Raw genomic sequence first — 19,971 nt, forward strand, 5'->3', positions numbered from 1 at the left:
CATTTCAATCAGACCAAGGGGAGGGAGAACATAAGGTTGCTATACAAATCTTGGCACAATCTGGACCATCCAATAGTGACTGAAATTTGTGTGTATTTTTAGGTGACTGTAGTCCCATAAAGATGATCAATTGTTTGTTTTTTTAAAAAAAATGTCACTTCTGGAAAGGGCAAGATTGCTCCATGAAGAATATACCCCTCTCATCCTAGTCTCGATCAATCTCAATCAATCACTATTTACCAAGTATACCACCATCTCCTGTTGTTGTTGCTAAGCACCTGTCGAATGAACCCTCCACTTCATCGGAGCCGTCAAGCCCCGTTGGCTGACCCATCTCATCTCTTCATCTTCCTTCTCCTTCTCTACCACCACCAACACCGTTGTTGTCTCCTCTCTTTCTCAAGTCAAGAAATCTTCCCTGTCCTACCTTTTCTTCTCACTGTATGGCTTATGACTCCTAATGACTTCAAGCATCACTGTTGTCCGAGGCTGCACCACAACTGCCTCACCGTTTCACCATAGCTGCCATCCACTGTCGGGCTTTTGTCCCAGACCTTTCTCTTAAACCATCCCCTCCTCTAACTGGCGACCTATTCTATCAAGGTTGCTGGAGATTGGACCACCATTAACATCTCTTCGCTGCCATTAGAGAAAATACACGAATGAGTCTTCTCGTCCATAGTCCTATTTCACCTGCCTCATCACTTATTTGAATCAGTTACGTGAATATTATTTTTGACAATTACGTGGAACTGGAAGACATACACTCTCTGTCCCATAAAAAACTCAACCCTAGAAGTGAATATGAACATATATTATCTGGAGATAGTGTATGTCCATTCAGGATTTGATTATTTTTAGACATAGGAGCATATCATATTATCATCAGCGATCATTTCATCTACACACATTTTCCGGTTTAACAAATTGTTCTTTTTATTCCTTTTTAAGATAACGGGTTGCAAATCCCCAATTTTTCACAAATTCCTAATTTCAATCGTCTTCTCGATAGAATTTTTTTTTCTCGAACATAGCACTACTCTGCTACTGCTCGACTGTTCCTCCATCCTCTCTCTAAACCCCAAACCCCTACCCCTCGCTGCAATGCTCCGCCGCCGCCGCGGCCCGCTCCTCCTCGCCGCCGCGGCGGGCGCCGTGGCGGCTGCGCTCCCCTCCGGAGAAGGCCGCGGCGCAGCCCCCTCCGTGCTCCACGCCGTCGCCCGCTCCTCCCGCGCCGTCTACACGGTTCGCCCCCAAATTTGAGAGACGCTAACCTCTATCTCTGTGTGTGTGTGTGTGTGTGTGTGTGTGTGGGTGGGTGGGTGGGTAATTCGGATGCTTCTCGTGCTCATTGCTGCGGATTTGGTTGTTCCAGATTGGCTTCGTGGTAGTGGACTACAAGTACTCGCTCCGTGGGCTGGCTCATGGGTCGGCGGATTACCGGGATAAGCTCTCCGAGGTTTGTATGGTTGCGCTGGCGGTTTGCGGATTGCACGCGTAAGCTGGTTAATGGCGATGGAAAACTGTAATTTGTTTTTTTGTTTCTCTCTCATGGATTATTAGGTAGGTAGGAATGAAGTCATTGATTTCTTCAATGTGGAAAATGAACTTGTAGGATTGTGGGAAGAAGGATTTATTTTGATACATGTGACCATGTGACCTATTGCTCCTGGCCTCTAACACTGTTTCAGTTGGCAAAGGAAGAACGGATATGAGGAACTTTGGGGATAGGAGAAGCTGTCTCACAATTTCTTTTTTTTTTTTCCTGTACGGCATCAAACCAACCGTTGTTAACAGCCTTATCTATTCTAATTATGAATTCAACATCGTGGTTTGGTACCAAACAGCGTCATTGATAGCTATTGCTTCTTTTAGAACTCAACACTTTTAGTTGGACAGCTTCCTTGACATAATTTTAGTTTTTCGTTTCATTTGATATTTTACTTTAGAAGGCCATCAATCAGATATCTCAAGCTTTTCCCATGTCTTCGTATTTTGATGGAAACAAAGTTGCACAATGTGGGTGCTCTGATGCTCATTTGAGTAGATTATGTTTCCAGGAGTTCCATCAGAGTTAGCATAACTTGATTAAACATGCGGCATTTCGAATGCAGTTACAAATAGCAAGAGCTCCAGATGGTTATAGATCTGTAAATCCTTAATGTTTACTTGTATATTGTAGGTTCATTTGCGTTCAGCAAAAAAGATACTCAAACTATGTGAAGCGAACAGAGGGTTTTATGTAAAGGCTGGTCAATTTGTTTCGTCAATAAGACAAGTACCAAAAGAATACTCATCAACACTCTCTTGTCTGCAAGATCAGGTTTACTAGTTAATTTCTATCTTAATGTTAGTGTACACTGTATAGCCTCATTAGTTTTTTTTTATTTAACATTTTTGTAATAATTCAGGCAACTCCATGCAACTTTCAAGATATCAAAATAGTGATAGAGCAGAAACTTGGCAAGGATTTACATAGCATGTAAGTATTAAAGGTTCATGATTTTTTAAACTTGATTGTGTTATCTGTAGTATGCAGAGCTGTGGTTATAGGCAGGTTCGGAGGATAGCGTGGACTTAACAGGGTTGTGGTCCCCCAGAAAATTTTCCTTTAGCTACTATGCAGCAGCAATTGGCACACAAGCCCATGTGTGGTAGCTAGTAGTATGCAGCATAGCAGCTGGGCCGTGTCTCAGTCCCAGTGTGGCTGATCATCCTCTCGGACCAGCTACTCAACAGTTAGGCTTAGTTCGTGAATTTTGATGGACTTGCCATATTAATTGCTCACTGCTGCTTATCTTTGTTTCTTGTGTGGTGACTGATGAGAGAGCTACACACCGTGGAAAGAAGTAACAGGATCTGTGAGAGCAATGTCCATTAAGCATGTGGCAGTTAGGCCTGATATTAGTGTGTAATAGATTCGTAGTGTATTTGTAGTACTAAATTTGGTATTTTAATAGTGTGTTAATGAATACCATTAACTTTTTGGTCCCCCATTGGTAGTTCACTCAAACTCCATCACTGGTTATAGGAAGTGAGATTTTCTCCATTTTGTTTCTTTTCAAAAAAAAAAATCTGTGTCATATGTCTTTATGTTGTCATTTTATGGTCTCTTAAAAGATTATCTAAGTTCAACATCAAATCTTCCTTAGGTATAGCTAAAAAAGGGTATCATAAACTTGTTCTCTACTGTATGCAGAGTGCTGAAAAGTAGAGTTTGCATGCTTTTCATTGCATAAAATTATCATATAACCTGTGATGTACCTGATGGTTACGCTGGTGTGGATCATTGTCGTCAGAGTAGATTGTGCATGAGTTTGCTTCTTAGCTGGTTCAATCTAGACATGCCATGGGCTCTTCGGTTTACTTTTTTACCCTTTGTCAGCCTGTGATGTGTGTCCTTGATAGCTTGTGTACCATCGCACTTGGCTGCTAGGATGCTTAGCTAAGGTTGGTTGACATTAGTGCTAGTGTCATCTCCTTGCCATTTGCATTAAGCAATGGCTATATGAATGCACTGACTTTATAACACTGTTGGACCAATTTGTTCACGTTTAGCTAGTAGTGGTGGGTTGAGTTTCCCATGGTTAGCTCTAGCTGCATTCGAACTTTCATGGACTACCTGTATCAACTAAGATTAAACTTTTAGGCTGAGTGGGGGTGAATGCATGTGTTCTTGCAAGCAGGACTTACCCAGGGCTGTATATTTAAAAGTTGATAGCTCTTGTCAGCTGTACAAATAGCTCGTAATTTTATTGAAATTTTCTGTTGATTAGTTGCATAGTTTCCAAATTCAGGCAAAAAGTGTTTAAGATTTAATACTTGAGTATCAGATTCCTGGAATTTGATGAACATCCGATTGCTGCTGCATCAATTGCTCAGGTTCATCGAGGTCGGTTGAATAATAATCAGGAAGTAGCTGTGAAGGTTGGTTGCTGTGAACATGTATCTCTTACCTGTCCCATTATTGTTCTCAAAGATATTTTAGTGATTGTTTGATCCTATACTGTTATGTCTTCACCATTCAAATGAAGCAGGGTGTAATGTCCTGTGCTCTGCAATACATTTATGTAAACCATTGAAAATATGTCCAGCTTGATATCATCACACTGCATGCTCACAGTTTCAAGACAGAAGTCAGAGAGATTGCATTTATGTGAAATCCACCATCCAGAGTTATAACTTGCACAGGGACCTAACAAATTTATATCCACCATCCCAGTTCTACCTTATAGCTTTGCACATCTATCAAATTTATGGATGCTTGTCAACAGAACTTTTAATTTAAGGATGGACAACTGCCAATTTCAAACTTTAGTAATTTATCCAACTCTTTACACAAATTACAAGTTGGAGTATTCTTCTAAATTTCACAGCCAATGAGAAAGTTGGATTACCTGAAAATTTTTTGATTATTAACTTAGGCTACAACAATTTCTAACTTTAGCTTAGCCATATGAAATGTTTATACACTAATTTTACATGGAAGCAGCTAAGCCATCCAATATCCATTGATGTGAACATGAATTTTTCATCTCAATTCTTTTGACTCAGAGCATAGCATAAACTGATCTCTTGCACCTTTTTTTTTTAAAAAAAATATAGCAATATGGTTTTATCATAATTTTGCTAGCAGAATTGTGGAAATGGACAGAAGCGAATATTTCCCCTCTCTTTACTGGAAATATCCTTTTATATTCAATTTGAAATGCCATTTCATTATTTCCCTATAATGTCTTGCTACATTGTCTTTCTTGGTGTGCATGTATATTAATCTAGAGGACTTCCATCTTAACTGTGTCATATAGGTTCAATATCCTGGGCTTGAGCGGCGCATGAAGATAGACATAATGACTATGTCTTTCTTGTCAAAATCTCTCTCTTGGGTATGTTACATGTTTCAATTTTGCGATTTCCATTGATTTGCAAATTGTATTTTGTGCATGTAGCTCATTTTACATGAAAACTATTTTTTACCCATGTAATTTATTACTATCATCTACACAATATTCTGAAAGAAGAGCAGGTAATGAGCACAGTTCAATTATATTGTCAACTGTCAGCTTTTTTAACATCAAGATTGTTACTTAAATTCTAAAAATAAACCATTCTTGAAGCACTAGTGTCCCTGGCAAAATTTTTGTAAAAAAGAGAGTATGCAATCCTAAGCAAGCAATTGTTTTTTTTTTTTGTTGATTAGCTTGACTCTTAACTGTTTTAAGTGGCAGTTGCCATAAGCGTACAACGTAAAATTTTCATTGATTGTAAAGCTTGACATGTGCCATGATATGTTTAAGGAGTGTTATCAGTGTTTTAGTTTGTGGCATCATTAATGAAAAGTTGATTTGGGGTTATTTCTTAAATCCAAAGCAAACCACTGATTTCTTATTAGCGTGATGCTACTTCTGTTTCTGACACTGTTTAGCCTTTTATGGTAGTTGCCATAATTGGATAACTTTAAAAAGTAAAGTACTTACTGACTACAATTGGTACAATAATTGACTTTTCCAGTGTGGTAAACTATTCTTATTTTCTTTTCTCATGCCTTATGTTTATTGAAGTTCAGATCTAAGAAATTAGAGTAATTTATTGGTGGAATTGAAAATTTGATGGTTTTCTATTTGCAGATTTTTCCTGATTATAGGTTTGAGAAGTTATTGACTGAGTTTGAGAGAACCATGTCAATGGAACTAGGTAAATGCATGGAAGTTTCTTTATTTCTAATAAATATTGTGTTACTTTTATGTATTATCAGTTGAAATAATTTTCTTTGATGTTCTGGTTTCATGATGTATAGAGCCATCTATTATTTTGCTCGAGCCATAGTATTGCATTCAGTAAAGCTAGTTGCTGTTGTCTTTTTTTTTTTAATCAGTTTGCCTGCTCCTTTCAAGGAATCAAAGATCAACAGTACAGATCTCGTGTTTGTTCAAATCAATCAATACATGCTTTTTTTAAAAGAAAAGTTCAATGTACTCTATATAACACGATTGGACATAGTTATATCAGTTAAATTCATTATACGTTTTCTTTTCAATTTCTTTAAATAATTCATGATGTGTTAAAACATCAGGTGTATCTCACCCCTTTGTGCACTTCTCTGTGCATTTTACTAGCATCAAACTTTGGTTAATCAGTGTATGTGGATTTTGGACACTGAAAATATTTCCGGGTCCCTGTAGCTGATTTTAGGCACTTAAAAAGTGAGGACCCCTATAGCTGCACTGTGCACTCAATTTGTTGTTTCTATTGTATAGAACTAACAGTGTGTTGTATTGCAGATTTTATCCAAGAGGCTAAGAATTCTGAGAGAACAGCTAGCTGCTTCAGGAAAAATAATGTTGTCAAAGTACCTTGCGTGTTTTGGGTATGGAGCCTGTCCAACCTTTATTCTTAGAGCATCTCCAACCAGTTGTACTTACCTTATGAAAACAGTTATATCTAAAGCCCTTCACATGATCTAGTGCTTATTTGAGAGAGATTACAAGCTAGTACTATTTTGGCCATCATCTAGTGCTTATTTTGCACCTAGCTTATAAAACCAGTAAGCCAAGAATGTGTGCATTCAGAGAAATTTGTTCACTAGAACCCTAGTTTTCTATTGAACAACAAAGAAATTAATGTCTTGCTACATCATGCAAGAAATGAGCATCCAATGTTGAACTTCGAACAACAGCTTGATTGCATTTTGAGAAGTGTAAATTAATACTTTATAGGATTAAACAATGAACAAGCAATTGGCTACCATAAAAAAAATGACTGCCTGAAACCAAAAGAAAATTAAAAGAATCATTTAGTTCTATCAGTTTTCCATGCTATCTATCGGTTGAACTTTTGTGATACTAAATGTTTTCCATTGGCTAAACTTTTGTGCTATTGAAGAGAAGTTTTCTATTGGATAAATTTTGTGCTACTGAAGTAAAATTTTCTTTGACAGACTTATTCAACTCATTGCTAATATTTTGGGTCATCAGTTGTTATATCACATTTTAATCTGTTGCTGCATACAGTGCTAATAATTTTGGTTTGTGTATATAACTTTGACTAAAGTTAAAGCTGTTATAGGAACTAACAAGCAAGGAGGTTTTGACAATGGAATTTTGTTCTGGCTACAAGGTAAATTGCTATTTCTTGGTGATATTTATAAAGTTTATATTGGAGCTTCATTCATCAATCAATTGGATCTCATCCATTATCGAAACATACTCTGTTAAGTGTAAACTCCATAAAGATATGGAAAAGGAAAGAGAGAAATTCTGCATAGAGAAAGGAATAGGAAGGAGGTGGAGGACATTACCTCCAGTTGCTATTGTATCTGAAAATTCTGTAATGCAAAAATAGATGAACATATTACATCTTTCTTACTTTTGTGACAGGTTGATAACTTGAACTCCCTAAGGAAAGCAGATATCAGTCCAACAAAGGTTTCTTTTTAGTTCTTGGCACCAAACATTTGTTTATCACTTTATCCTGAATGATTTCCTGAGAAATTTTCTTGCATGAATCCATATTGTTGATTTGACAAAAATTAGAAGGGGTTTCCAAACAGACAAGCACATAAGTGTGTACCTACATAAGATTGGTACAAGTAATATGGCATGCCCAGCCCAAATAAGGTTTAATGATTTGGATTGTTCATGCATAAGACATGGAAGATCTATTGCTACACTTCTATTTATCTGGTGTCATAGTTTTTGGTCACCTTTAGCTAGGAAGTCATTCAAATGTGTAGAGAATTGTTGATATAATATTCTTGTCTTATGACTTGTAAGCATTTTAGATTTCACAATTTGGAATTGTTGCTTAACACCTTACAGACAGATCTGTGGCATGGTTAGTTTAGAAAATGCTGTGCATTTTTCACTATTTGGTCCACATATTTTTATATAACACAGATTGTACAAGTGTATTCTTGTCGGAAGTATAATTGGTACTTGTTTATGTATTACCTAAGGAGATTGCAGAATCTGAAGTTCTGAACAAAGAAGGATATTAATTTATTCTAATTTTGCTTGTTATACTTGATATTAAAATTTTATTCACTGACTAGCTAATTGATTTTTCTCTGTTTTTGGTACCTTTCTATGCTTATCATTCAGGTAGCTAAAGCATTAATTGAACTGTTTGGCGAAATGATTTTTGTACATGGTTTTGTTCATGGTGATCCTCATCCTGGAAATATATTAGTTTCTCCTCAAGGCCAAGGGAAATTTTCATTAGGTGCTCTTTTTTGCTTAAAAACATGGCATTTCCTGCATGTCTATATGCATATATTTATATTGTAGGATTAGGTCCTCATCGTTTGCCCATATTTCTTAATAAGCTAAAATGGCTTATTAGGGAACAAAAATTAATTTGTAGGTAAAACTTTTATATATGTGCTCATATCGACTTAAAAGCCATCTGAAAAAGAAACTATGTTTAAAATATCTTAAAATCAACTTCAAAATTAAGTTTGAAAAATCAAATTTTGGCTTTTGCTTTGGCTTATTAGTGCAAAGCAATGGGGCTCTAAGAATGTACGGTATGGTGAGAAGCACATGGTTTGAAGAGAGTAGACACTTAATATATTCCAGTCATTAGATTCTATTTTGTAAAGTGAGCTTTAAATTATTTTTAGTTGGTTAAGTGATCCATATTTTTGCAGTGCTGCTTGATCATGGAATTTATAAAGAATTAGACCAAAAGTTCAGATTGGACTATTGTCAGCTGTGGAAAGCGTTGATATTGTTGGATTCTCAAAAAATTCTGGAGTTAGGTGAACACTTTGGTGTTGGCAAATATGCTAAGTACTTTCCCGTAATATTCACTGGGAGGACTATCGAAAGGTACATGCTTATGACCTTTTCCCAACAAAGCCTGATGCGTACTTGTCAAAACTGTAAAAATGTGAAAAAATATTTTCAGTCATTCAGATATTATTGGATTCTTTGAAATAAGAAGAAAAGGAACAACAAAAGATGAACATGTATTCATATTCTATAGTACTTTACCCATTTATTCTTTGACTGAAAAAGCCTGCATGGACTGTTTTCTGTATCTAATAAAATTATTTGCTCATAATGCTTGCTATTTCAGACATTTTATTCTTTACATGAATACACTTGCATGGTTTTGTTCTATGATTTTATTAGAGATATATGGTCCAACAATTGACCTATGAATAAGTTCAGACATGAGAACTCTGATAAAATGATTTTTTTTCCAGCATTGTAACTTGAGTTGATTCGTATCGCTAGAGCTCAATTACGTTTCATGTACTACCCTTTTACTTGTCATAATTTACTTACTGGTTATATTGTCGGCATAACCCGTGCATGATTGTCATGTTCATCAGCAAATCAATTCTTGGAACACAAATGTCTATTGAAGAGAAAATGCGTTTAAAGCAGGACCTGAACTCTCTGGGAATGGATGATATATCTTCGTTTATGGAGTCCTTGCCTCCTGACTTTCTCACCATACTTCGAACAGAGTAAGCAATATTTTTGTCAGTGCATAAGCATGTTACACTGCTTTCGTCTTTACCCATTTTTGCTGCTTACACTTGTGATATTTACTTCAGTGGACTACTGAGGTCAATTTTAGGTAATCTAGGTGCACCACGCCATGTGCGACTTCTTACCTATGCAAAATGCGCTTTGTACGGCCTTGAAGAACAGCCCAAATCACAGTCAGGTGTGTTTCAGTTAACTTCATTTATCGAAAATAGTTTAGACCTTATATCTTAGCTTCAATATAAGTCTGATTCTGATATCTCCAATATCCTGAGCTGTTCTATTGCATTTAGGCTCAATCAAGCGTACATTCTTGCAAGTCAAAATAAACATTAGCTATCTTCGTCTGAGGATACTTATCGGTAATTTACAATGGTGCCACTTTACAGTCCTTTTTATCTATCCAGTTTGTATACATACTGATCTGCTAATTGACGTGAAAATTGGTTATACTCACATGATGATCCTGAAAAATTCCTTTGTATCCTTTTTTTTTCAGAATTAGCAGGGTTTTTAATGCAAATTAATGATCTTAGGCATAAGATCATGAGCAGATTCAGACGTATCCTCCAGAACACTAGCTGAGCTTTCTCTTCTGATGTTACAGACCTCTTAACTCTTAAGTAATGTTCAAGTCGACCGAACAGGACAGGAAAGAGCCCATCGATACTTAAGCATTTCTAGGGTATAGTTTTAGCTACATCAATCAAACTGTACAGCTAAAACTTAGAACCTTGGATCCTGATGCTGATGAATTGTAATCACACCTCAATTATATGTAAACACAAAATTTGGGCTCCGACTAATACTGATTTGCTATGAATGAAATCTTCAGTTTCATGACAATTTTTCGGATGACAAACAAGATGGAAGAAAGTGGTCATCATACTGTATATGCCATGCATGGTCATCTGTGTCATTAACTTATTATACTGAGTGATCCTACAAAATTTGCGACTTAGCACAAGATGCTGAGTCATGAACTTGCTTCGACCAAGCTCCAACCTTGCTTCCGAGTCATGAACTTTTTACTCTCAAGACTATGTATCCTGTTGATCTAAGAGCAAAACCTACCCTAAATCCGTAACTAACAAAGGTGTATATAAAGCATCAGGTGTCAGCAACAACTTAAACTGTTCTTGATTTCCAGGCTTTGGATATCTTCTTCCCCAGATATCTAGCAGCAACAGCGCCACCTGAGGCCAGCAGTCCAGACATCGCTTGACGTGCACTTGAGACCATTACCCGGCGCCTCAAAGCCTTGCGGACACAGGTTGCTGTTACATCTTTTGAAGAAACTGAGGCACGAGTTGGCATTTCTGGAAATTAAACAATTTATCAGAATGTGTTATAGATTCGACGGTACTAATCTCGAATGACGTTAGTACCTTTGCAATTCGATGCAAATCTTCCTTGCAATCGCCTTTGGATTGTCCATGGGAGATAAGAGAACAATTCGTTTGTTGCAGATGCACCACAATCCTGCAAATATAGAACTCTTATCAGTTTTAGTTTATGAAGTTCCAAAAGAAAAAGACTTTCGTAGAGTACCAATAAAATATCTTATAAGTTTCAAAGGAGATAAATATACCACATTTGCGAGAACACGCCAATATGATAAACATTACGAGAAAAGTTTAAACATCTTGGTGGGCCACCAATGATGCATTTGTGATAGTAAGAAAGCATCTCAGTGAGAGGCTAAACATTTAACACTGTTTCAACAAACTGTATGCATGAGCAAAAGGAAACACAGGCCTGATGGAAAGCCTTCTGTTGTCCATAAGATGATGTCTTCAGTAGTCCTTCAGCAATGTACTCTTGTATCAGGGGTCTGTACATCGATTGAAATGATGGGAAACTACCCTCAACAATTTTCTTGACCTGATTCACAGCAGAGTATAATTGGCACCAATTCATAAGTTCCATTGTCATGGGAAAAAAAAAACAGCATGAAGAATAACAACCATATATTGATCTTTCAACCATACAGCAGACTAACAACAGCAATAGACACTATAAATAATCTTCCAACAGAAACACAGTCAATTTGCTTGTCAGTCCTTCCCACAAAACCCAGCAAACAGCAGTAACTCACTAATGTGCTCAATACAGCCAAATTGTACATCTTTTTTATATGCCATAGGTGCATGTATGTGCAGGATGACATACTAAACATATCACATGCATCACACTTTTTTTTAGATAATGACATGCATCACACTTAGAATGAATTACACGAACTACTGTGTACCATGCATCCCATGCTTTTTTTATAAGAAGCGTCCCATGTAATATTTGATTTTTTTTGTGGTCCACTTCTTTTTTTAAAAAAAAACTAACACGCCATTTCATTTTTCAAGGTGTATAGTAGAGTTGGCTTTCAGACATCCATATTGACAGCGTCACTATTGTGAGGAAGGAATGTTATTTCTGATGTTAATTGAGCTGAAATAAATTACAGGAAAATATTTAAGAATAACAACGTAGTATACATCTTATCAATTTACCTTGTTTTTGTCTTCGGCGAAGAGCATTCTTAAATCACCCATATATGATAGGCTGCAAATTTGGGCGTACAGGTCATACTGCACAAAAGGAATAAAAAGGGAAGGTGAAAACAAGCATAGAACCATATCATGGTTGTAACAACAATGCTGATACAGTGACACTAAACCTCAGTGAATTCTGCTGGCAAAAGGAGTAGAGAAGCTGATGTTGCCATTTTCAGATTAATTGTGTTAATCTTCCTTATATCCCAATTATCAACAAGAACATGAACCTACATGAATACAAAAGACAAATACTAGCTCTGATGTCAAATCTGCACTACCAGGCATATACATGCACTAAAATTAAAACAGGGGTTGAACTAAACATGAATGGTGATACACCCTGGATCAGGAACCACTACAGTGGCAAAACAAGATTATCAGTGCTCGCATCTTCCTTCCCACAGATATCAACAAGAGGGCATACATACAGGTTTCTGTAGCCGGCCGCTGAGGTAGAACCGGTCCCAGGTCAAGACATCCATGGCCAGGTCCTTCATCCTCACCACCCCGTACTTTATCCTCTGCATCCACATAGCTACAATTTTGTCACTCAGAACTAAATGCACATGCATGAAGACAAGTAAACCACAATGCACTCAAAGCATCAGGCTACAAAATTCAGGAGGCTTCATTGCAAATGCTAACCTTGTCCCTCCACTCAACAAATGGATTGAAGTACACCCCGACGCCGATGTTATCCGCGAGCCGAGTAATCTGAACTTCCACAAGGCACAAGCAACAACCAATCAATCACACAATCAGAGGAGCAATCAACCGGGGTAACCAAGTAAAAGGAGCGTGAATTTGGGGTGGGAAATGGGAGCTTACAGCGCCGGGGCCGAGGCGAGCCATCCATCCGGAGTAGTGATCAGGGTTCCTCTCCAAATTCTGCACCAATTAACCAAACCAAGAAACCATCCAAGAACCAAGATCGCATCAAAAAGTTCAAACCAAGAAGGGGACCAATTGGATGGAGTAATCTGGAAGAGTAGAAGAGTAGGGGTTCAATCACCCCACCTCGGAGTGCCACTGGAGCGGGTCGGGGACGCCGAGGATGTAGTCGACCATGGAGGACGCGTCGGGGCGGGCGTGGAGGAGCGTGGAGCCGTACGCGCAGCAGAAGTCCACCGGCGGGAGGAGCTCGCCGAGCGGGCCAGCCAGCGCCGCCGCCCTCGCCACCTCCTCCGCCGGCCGCATTCGGTGGATCGCGCGGGCGGAAGCTTCGGGGAGTGGAGGAACTGAAGAGATGGCCGGAGGAGCGACGCGAGATGGTCGCCGGCGGCGGCTGCCTCCGCTTCGCCGTGTGCGTGTCACGGCGGAGAAGAAGAAGAAACGAGATTGTCACCGACGTGTGGGCCCAAATCAAGTTGGGCCGAGAACGGGATTTTCACCTACAGGTGGGCCCAAATTATGTTGGGCTGGACAGGGATTTTCACCGAAGAGAGGGCCTATATTATGTTGGGCTGGAACGGTAGTGTCATCTTCATGAGGGCCCATATGAAGTTGGGCCCGGCCCACTATTCGTTCCGGTAGGTTTGTCTTGTGGGCAAAATGAACTGTTTCACGTGGAATTTGCAGAATTTTAGAAGCTGTCACATTCAGCATTTCAGATCAGACCGTAATTTTGTAGGTAGGGGTGATAATTAGTTAGACCAGGTTCTTTCACAACTCTAGCCCTTAACTATTTTTAGATAAAAAAAAATTAACAAAAATTGAGCCCGCCCCATTTTATACCTAGTCATCCAGCCCTCAAATTTTGTATGCTATAATGAATACTACTACCTTCATCTCATAATACAACGATCTAGTATAGGACGAGATACATCATTTGACAATGGTTGTGTTTAGTTCCTTCCAAAGTTGAAAGTTTGGGTTTGGGTTGAAATTGGTACGATGTGACTGAAAAGCTGTGTGTATATGACAGATTGATGTGATGGAAAAAGTTAGAAGTTTGGATCTAAAGTTTAGATCTAAACACAGCCAATATCTAAATTTGTCCTATCTAGTTTTAGTTTTAGGTAGATATGAGAAAAACTCAAGCACAGCAGACAAGATGTATGCCATCCAGTTTTAGGTACGTAGTTCCGAGAGAAACAAACAGTAGCAGAGTGTTCACTACAAACAGTTCGATTCACACAATGTAACCAGGACACAAGTCTTTTCGATTTAATATGTAAAAATTGCGAGTTCTTTTGCAACATTCTCATTCCCCATGGAGATATTGATTGAACGCTTCACAATGACAGTATATTCAGTCAACGTGTAAGTAGTACAATGATAGAATCTCATCAAAACAGTAGATAGAGGGACTCGAGTGTTCTTGCACACCATGCGTCTTCGTGTGTCGGGTTCTGAAATCCTTCAAAAGCTTTTGAACTAAAAAAATGGCTATGAGATACCAGTATACCACCATATCCCTGACAAATTTTCACTGATAAATATCGTAATAATGTGATAAATAATCAGAGCGCCAAATATTACTAGGCTAAGCGGACAATGCATCCTGAATTAATTTGTTTGCAAGATCCTTCGAGATCCCCATTACAGTGTCACTAGAACCAACCTGCATAAAAAGGAGACCAAGTTTGCATTAGTTTGAAATGTCATGTATACATAAGACTTGTGAAAAATAAGGTGAGATAGACACTAACCACTGCTTCAACAAATGGTAATGTCAATGGATGTTCAAGCAACAAGCCACCAGCGACCCTAAATACTACCCCCTCATCGATCTGTTGACAGTCAAGGGGGTAGAGAGAGCAGGTCAGATGCATAAAAACAATGCAATTTTTTAAAATATTGGATCCTATGATGATAATATAGGAATTAACCAGCACTGCTGCTTCAACTATAAATGTTAGATTCGGCAAATAATCAGATAATAAATTACAGAGTAGAATAAATGAGACCAACCAGGTTTTCGATGATCTCATCTGGTATATCATGGAAGTACACCTGCAAAATGATGACAAAAGGCAACCTTAACTGAATTTTCCATGATATACATACACAATTCAGTTACCTTTTTACTGGCAGAATTCAAATATTATGTACTGACTTTTGCGCTAGTTGCCTTACATACTAACAACAGAGAACAAAGTAAATTGTTGCTTTGCAGTCAGATCTCTTGCATTAATAGAATTTGAATGGCCTCATCTTTCAAAAGTTCCTCCTGAACACACACACACACTAAGAAACTCGTTTTATTGTTAATTTAATATAACAAAAAGAGGACCAAGAACTGCAACAACTATATCTAGCTAGATGCCCACAACAAAGTTCGCCACACAAACAAGTATGAAAACTACAATCGTCATTAGTCACTGGATCGTGAAGAAATCCTTTGCTTTTTTTTACACATTTACAGGGCTTGGATGAATCATATTCTGTCAAAGATGTTGATCAATAGCCTTTGGTCGCACATATCAATGGGATCACCCGCATTGCCAAATCTGACTTGAACACAAACAGCTTCTATCAAATAAGTGCTGTAACTACAAAAGTAAATTACCTCAGCTTTGTCTAGGCTTTCAAGCCTCTTCCCAGTTGTCAGATTAGTTACGACTACAGACCCCACGGTTGAGACATGGCTGCCAGAATAACCTGGAGAAAGTAAACGTTCAAGTAATAAATAATACAATAAAACATTGCAGAACAAGAATATAAGATGCATGTTGTCTTGGCATGTGGACACACCTTTCAGGAATTGGCGTGCTTCTTCCTTAGTGGTTGGCTTTTCTCTGATAATCCCTTCATGGACGACCACCTCAAGGTCAACTACAGTTCAGTATGACAGTAATGCGAATGACAACATTCTAGTAAATAAAGCTGATATGTTCAACCAAATATTCATGAATTTCAGCGTTCAGCCACAAAGAGAATATGACCAACAAAATGTTAAAACAGGAATGACTTGCGTTATGCATAATTACCAAACATTATGGTTATCCTGTTAACGGAACCAAATCTACTCCTTCATTGTATTGATTAAGCAAGAGGTTTTGACCGTGATGACCATCCATCCCATCCGTGAGATGTACGGTTTTCGAAGTGACCCATTCAAGATGGTAAAGGTGAGTGTACAGCGTGAGACCATCTGGCTAGACAGGGCAGTGCTGTCATGCTACACACTGTCCTTGCTTGAATATAAAAAAAACACAGTGTGCACAGCATGCACTCATCCAGCCATTGCTCTTGCTGGTGTTTATAAGGCGCCTAATTTTGTCATTCACGGGGACTGGCCAGCTTCATTCTTAAATACGATAAAGTATTGATCTATTCAGCATTGATAATGCACATCTTAGGAATTTAAAATTTATTTTTTCAGGATCAATTCCAATCGATTAACGTATGTGTATGACATTTGGATTTGGTGACATCGAAAAGGCCTATCCACACAAATGTGTAATAACAAAAACATGGCACAAAAATAGTCATACTTAAAATTGATGTACATGGAACTCCTAACTATAAAAAAAAAATCAAAGGAGAACCGAAATTGAGGCATTGTCATATTCCAAACATATTATTTTGTGATGAATAAAACATCCAAGTTCGACGTAAAATAGCAGAGCAAAGGAAATAAAGGCATACTATGTCAGAAGTGATCAGGAGTGTTGGCCTGTCGCCTTCTTTCTGGTAATCAGAAATATTCAATCTGGACATGATAGCATCAGCCTGAAAAAGATGCTCGAAGTGGTCAGTTTCTTTATAGGGGAAAAACCGACAACAAAGAAACAATATCACAATGCAGATCTACACGAAGTTATGGTATGCTCTTTCTTCTATGACCAATTCAGCAGCAATGTACCACTGAGACACAACCAGAGACGAACCAGAGCCTTCCATTCTTTAATTTAGAGTTACAATTCAAGTCTATAACTAATTCAAAACCTACTCGGTCTAGTCCAATCCAAATGCCCCATTGGAGCTGCCAAGGTTTCACTTTTCTCAAATTCAAGCACTTGGTACAGACCAATCATCACCATAAATACCATCTAATTTTGCACAAGGTAATAGTAATACATGGCACTAGACATGGAGTCGGCAACACATTTGCTACTGTAGCGGTGGGAGTGGGACGCCAATGCTGAAGCTGTAAAAACATCCAAAGAAATGGGGAAAAAAACAAAAGAAGAAAATGCCGCACCTTGGCCTCCGCAAGAACCGTCACTAGCTCGTCAGGGTTCTCCCTCCTGATGCTCTTCTCGTCGATATCTGCAGTCTGAAACCACAAAAATCATTTCATCCCCAAGAGAACATTCCCGAAAGCAAGCAATCCCCCCAAAAAGGGGGGAAAATGCAGAACGGGAGAAAAGCGCCGCAACCCACCATGACTTCGAACTCGAGCCCCATCTCGGTGAGGATGTGCTTCCTGGCCACCGACGATGACCCCAGGATCAGCTGCGACGAGCCACAGCGAGTATAGCAATCACCATCACCGTTGTCGCCAAGACGAACAGATCAAATTAGGCTCAACTCTTCAAACAAAGAACAGATTAATTTAATCGGCGGAGCTGCTGCTGGACCCCGAACCTTGAAGGGCTGGGAGCTCGCGGGGATGGAGGCCGCGGCCATCAGGCACTCGCGCCGCGATGAGCCAAGCTTCTGCGGCGGCGGTGGCGGCGGCGAGGGGAGGAGAGGAGGCGAGCCGCGGCGGCGTCGGCGGTGGCGAGAAGATGTGGAGAGGTGGAGTTGTGGGAGATAGCGGGGGAAGCAGATGAAAGGCTCGTTTGGATGGGCCGGAAGGCCCGGAATCAGACGGCCTCCGGCCCAATCAGCCCATCTGCAAAAACAATTTATCATCGTGTATTTTTTTCTTTGTGTCGATTTTTCATTGTGTATTTGGCTACAAGAGAGGAGAGGAAAAGAAAAGTCTCGATCATTTTTGCAGGTTAGATATGGGGGTGTTATGTTAGTCTTTAAATTTCATTTTGTTACGTGTCACACTTAGAAGTAACTTTATATAATATAAGACTTTGCTCCTTTTATGGATACGTAATAAACTTATTTTTAAAGAAAACTAGAAAGAGACGCGGCTTTGCCGCGTAGCTAGCTATTAGGAAATTTTCTGTGTAAGACACATTATGCAGACTTCTATTAATACCATCAAGCAAGCAAACTTCTATTAAGACAATTATAGGAATTTTTTTATAAAAAAATTGATTTTAATGGAAAATCACAAAAATATGGGTCGGTTAAGTGAAATCGTAAATTTAGCACCCTATCGAACAACCGTGGTTCGACAGGGAACCTATCGAACCACTGCTGTTCGACAGGCTAGTTGGTCCAAGAAAAAAAAATAAAAAAGTACTTGCACAGTACCGGCAGGGACATATCGAACTTTGCATGTTCGATAGGGGCGCGGCTACACGCTACAATGATGCTACAGTATTTTTTTTATCTTTTTTAAAATTATTTTATCACCTGTTGGTTGTTCGATAGATGCTAAACTTGCGATTTCGTCTAACCGACATATATTTAGCGATTTTCCATTAAAATCGAATTATTTTCAAAAAAAATTCCAATTATAGTGCTGCTAACTGTGTTCACCCTTGGTGCTAAACTGAACGGTCTGAGCAATAAGCCCCCGTTCAAGAGTAAATAGTCCATTATGTGAAAATAATCAGCAATTTATCATTAAATTAGTTTCATGAGAAAATATCTTATACAGATTGTTATATCACAAAGGACATACTCCAAAGTAAAAAAAATTAAGATCAATACGTTTTTAATTGAATCTTCTATTATCAATTATATATCATGAATTTGAACTCATAACTTCCAAGTAGATACTATGCTTGGATAAATCATTGTCAAATTTGGTGTTTTGTTGGTAGTAATTGATAGAGTAGATGATCAATGTCAGCTTGAAAAGTGCTCAAATTAAATCATTTGAGGAATTCACCATTTAAATAACAAATCAATCAATAGGCAATAGTTTTGTATTCTAAGATTGTAAAAGAAATGCAATGAACATTTTGATCCAGACTCCAACTATGAGATTGACAAGTAATTTAGAGCATAACAGTGAGTTTACTTACTTGTAATCATATTGGGTACATGGACATTTCTCTCTCCTGCACTTCATTATGGTGCCATTCCATAGCATCTTACTGCTGCATATCTTACAAGCTTGATAACACCATCTTTTTTCCTTAATTCTAATAATAATGACAGATGATAGCTTGATAATAGGTTGTTTCTTGATTATTCTAGAGATGTGAAGAGGCACCTCTTCAGCTTCTTAAAGGGGCATTTTTTTTAATTATGTACACAGGACATACCAAGAGTTGACACGTGGCAATATTTTAGAGATGGTTAGCTCTTTTTCCAGCTTGCCACGTGGCCCAATAACGTGCTAGGATCAGCACCTTGCAATCAGTATTAGAGATGTGTCACAACTGTGACTAACTATTATGTGGCGTCAAAAGATTACGCTATTTCATATATCTTTTACACTAAAGTTTGACAAACCAGTAAAATAACAATACCTAAAGGCAAATAACATAATTGACCAAAATTTAATCATTGGACTAAATACATTGATAGGTCTATCAATGTACTCCTTTCCTCGTTTCACATTATAAGTCGTTTGACTTTTTTTTAGTTAAATTACTTGAGTTTGACAAAGTTTATAAAAATATATAGTATTTTCAATAAAAAACAAACTTATTGCTCCTTATCAAAATATATTCAATGTTAGATTTAATAAAATCAATTTAATATTTTTAATATTGCTAAATTTTGTTATAAACTTAATCGAACTTAATAAAATCTGTCTATAAAAATAATCAAAGAGTAAACAACGGAGTGAGTAGAAATTAGTAGAAAGTTAGGTAAACAACCGTTCGTCGCTTGGTCTGCAGCGCAACACAACCACAGCCGTCCGATCGGCCACCGGCCGGATCGGACGGCTC

The 19,971-nt window shown here is 38.2% G+C and overlaps 3 protein-coding genes across 5 annotated transcripts; 1 reads left to right on the top strand and 2 right to left on the bottom strand.

Moving 5' to 3' along the window:
* The first annotated feature begins 1,019 nt into the window (after positions 1 to 1,019).
* LOC127754787 (uncharacterized) lies at positions 1,020 to 10,213 on the top strand. Its single transcript, XM_052280368.1, has 16 exons — positions 1,020 to 1,245; positions 1,376 to 1,459; positions 2,183 to 2,323; positions 2,412 to 2,482; positions 3,834 to 3,927; positions 4,809 to 4,886; positions 5,628 to 5,694; positions 6,282 to 6,367; positions 7,066 to 7,116; positions 7,377 to 7,424; positions 8,100 to 8,220; positions 8,648 to 8,828; positions 9,338 to 9,475; positions 9,566 to 9,678; positions 9,791 to 9,859; positions 9,997 to 10,213. Exons 1-16 carry the CDS (start codon positions 1,105 to 1,107, stop codon positions 10,080 to 10,082), a joined length of 1,569 nt encoding a protein of 522 aa, XP_052136328.1. The 5' UTR covers positions 1,020 to 1,104; the 3' UTR covers positions 10,083 to 10,213.
* Positions 10,214 to 10,402: 189 nt separating this feature from the next.
* On the bottom strand, positions 10,403 to 13,360 carry LOC127754788 (phosphatidate cytidylyltransferase, mitochondrial). Of its 2 annotated transcripts, XM_052280369.1 has the most exons (9): positions 13,070 to 13,360; positions 12,881 to 12,940; positions 12,698 to 12,766; positions 12,481 to 12,573; positions 12,175 to 12,279; positions 12,008 to 12,085; positions 11,256 to 11,381; positions 10,886 to 10,979; positions 10,403 to 10,816 (listed from the first exon to the last, which is right to left on the bottom strand). In XM_052280369.1, exons 1-9 carry the CDS (start codon positions 13,247 to 13,249, stop codon positions 10,626 to 10,628), a joined length of 996 nt encoding a protein of 331 aa, XP_052136329.1. In that variant the 5' UTR covers positions 13,250 to 13,360; the 3' UTR covers positions 10,403 to 10,625. The 2 variants fall into 2 exon arrangements, with proteins under 2 accessions (XP_052136329.1, XP_052136330.1); XM_052280370.1 differs by lacking the exon at positions 12,175 to 12,279 and having other exon boundaries at positions 10,432 to 10,816.
* A 598-nt stretch (positions 13,361 to 13,958) lies between these two features.
* Positions 13,959 to 19,731, bottom strand: LOC127753865 (uncharacterized). Of its 2 annotated transcripts, XM_052279318.1 has the most exons (10): positions 19,096 to 19,723; positions 17,588 to 17,837; positions 17,384 to 17,455; positions 17,202 to 17,276; positions 16,646 to 16,729; positions 15,749 to 15,818; positions 15,564 to 15,655; positions 14,966 to 15,007; positions 14,704 to 14,784; positions 13,974 to 14,615 (listed from the first exon to the last, which is right to left on the bottom strand). In XM_052279318.1, exons 1-10 carry the CDS (start codon positions 19,161 to 19,163, stop codon positions 14,538 to 14,540), a joined length of 912 nt encoding a protein of 303 aa, XP_052135278.1. In that variant the 5' UTR covers positions 19,164 to 19,723; the 3' UTR covers positions 13,974 to 14,537. The 2 variants fall into 2 exon arrangements, with proteins under 2 accessions (XP_052135277.1, XP_052135278.1); XM_052279317.1 differs by having other exon boundaries at positions 13,959 to 14,615; positions 15,564 to 15,818; positions 19,096 to 19,731.
* Positions 19,732 to 19,971: the final 240 nt, after the last annotated feature.

This window comes from Oryza glaberrima, chromosome 11, assembly GCF_000147395.1.
Source record: "Oryza glaberrima chromosome 11, OglaRS2, whole genome shotgun sequence".
In the NCBI taxonomy this organism is placed as follows: Eukaryota; Viridiplantae; Streptophyta; class Magnoliopsida; order Poales; family Poaceae; genus Oryza; species Oryza glaberrima.

Bases quoted from the DNA above. Each gene is read 5' to 3' on its own strand.
- LOC127754788 (XM_052280369.1), bottom strand. From the start codon at position 13,249: ATGCGGCCGGCGGAGGAGGTGGCGAGGGCGGCGGCGCTGGCTGGCCCG. The intron at 12,941-13,069 runs GTGGGGTGATTG...TAATTGGTGCAG, and splicing joins CGCTCCAGTGGCACTCCGAG to AATTTGGAGAGGAACCCTGA. The intron at 12,280-12,480 runs GTATGTATGCCC...GTATTCATGTAG, and splicing joins GCGGCCGGCTACAGAAACCT to GTTCATGTTCTTGTTGATAA.
- LOC127753865 (XM_052279317.1), bottom strand. From the start codon at position 19,163: ATGCTATGGAATGGCACCATAATGAAGTGCAGGAGAGAGAAATGTCCA. The intron at 17,277-17,383 runs GTGGGTTGCGGC...TTGTGGTTTCAG, and splicing joins GGCTCGAGTTCGAAGTCATG to ACTGCAGATATCGACGAGAA. The intron at 14,616-14,703 runs GTTAGTGTCTAT...CTTTTTATGCAG, and splicing joins TACCATTTGTTGAAGCAGTG to GTTGGTTCTAGTGACACTGT.
- LOC127754787 (XM_052280368.1), top strand. From the start codon at position 1,105: ATGCTCCGCCGCCGCCGCGGCCCGCTCCTCCTCGCCGCCGCGGCGGGC. The intron at 1,246-1,375 runs GTTCGCCCCCAA...TGGTTGTTCCAG, and splicing joins CCTCCCGCGCCGTCTACACG to ATTGGCTTCGTGGTAGTGGA. The intron at 4,887-5,627 runs GTATGTTACATG...TTCTATTTGCAG, and splicing joins TGTCAAAATCTCTCTCTTGG to ATTTTTCCTGATTATAGGTT.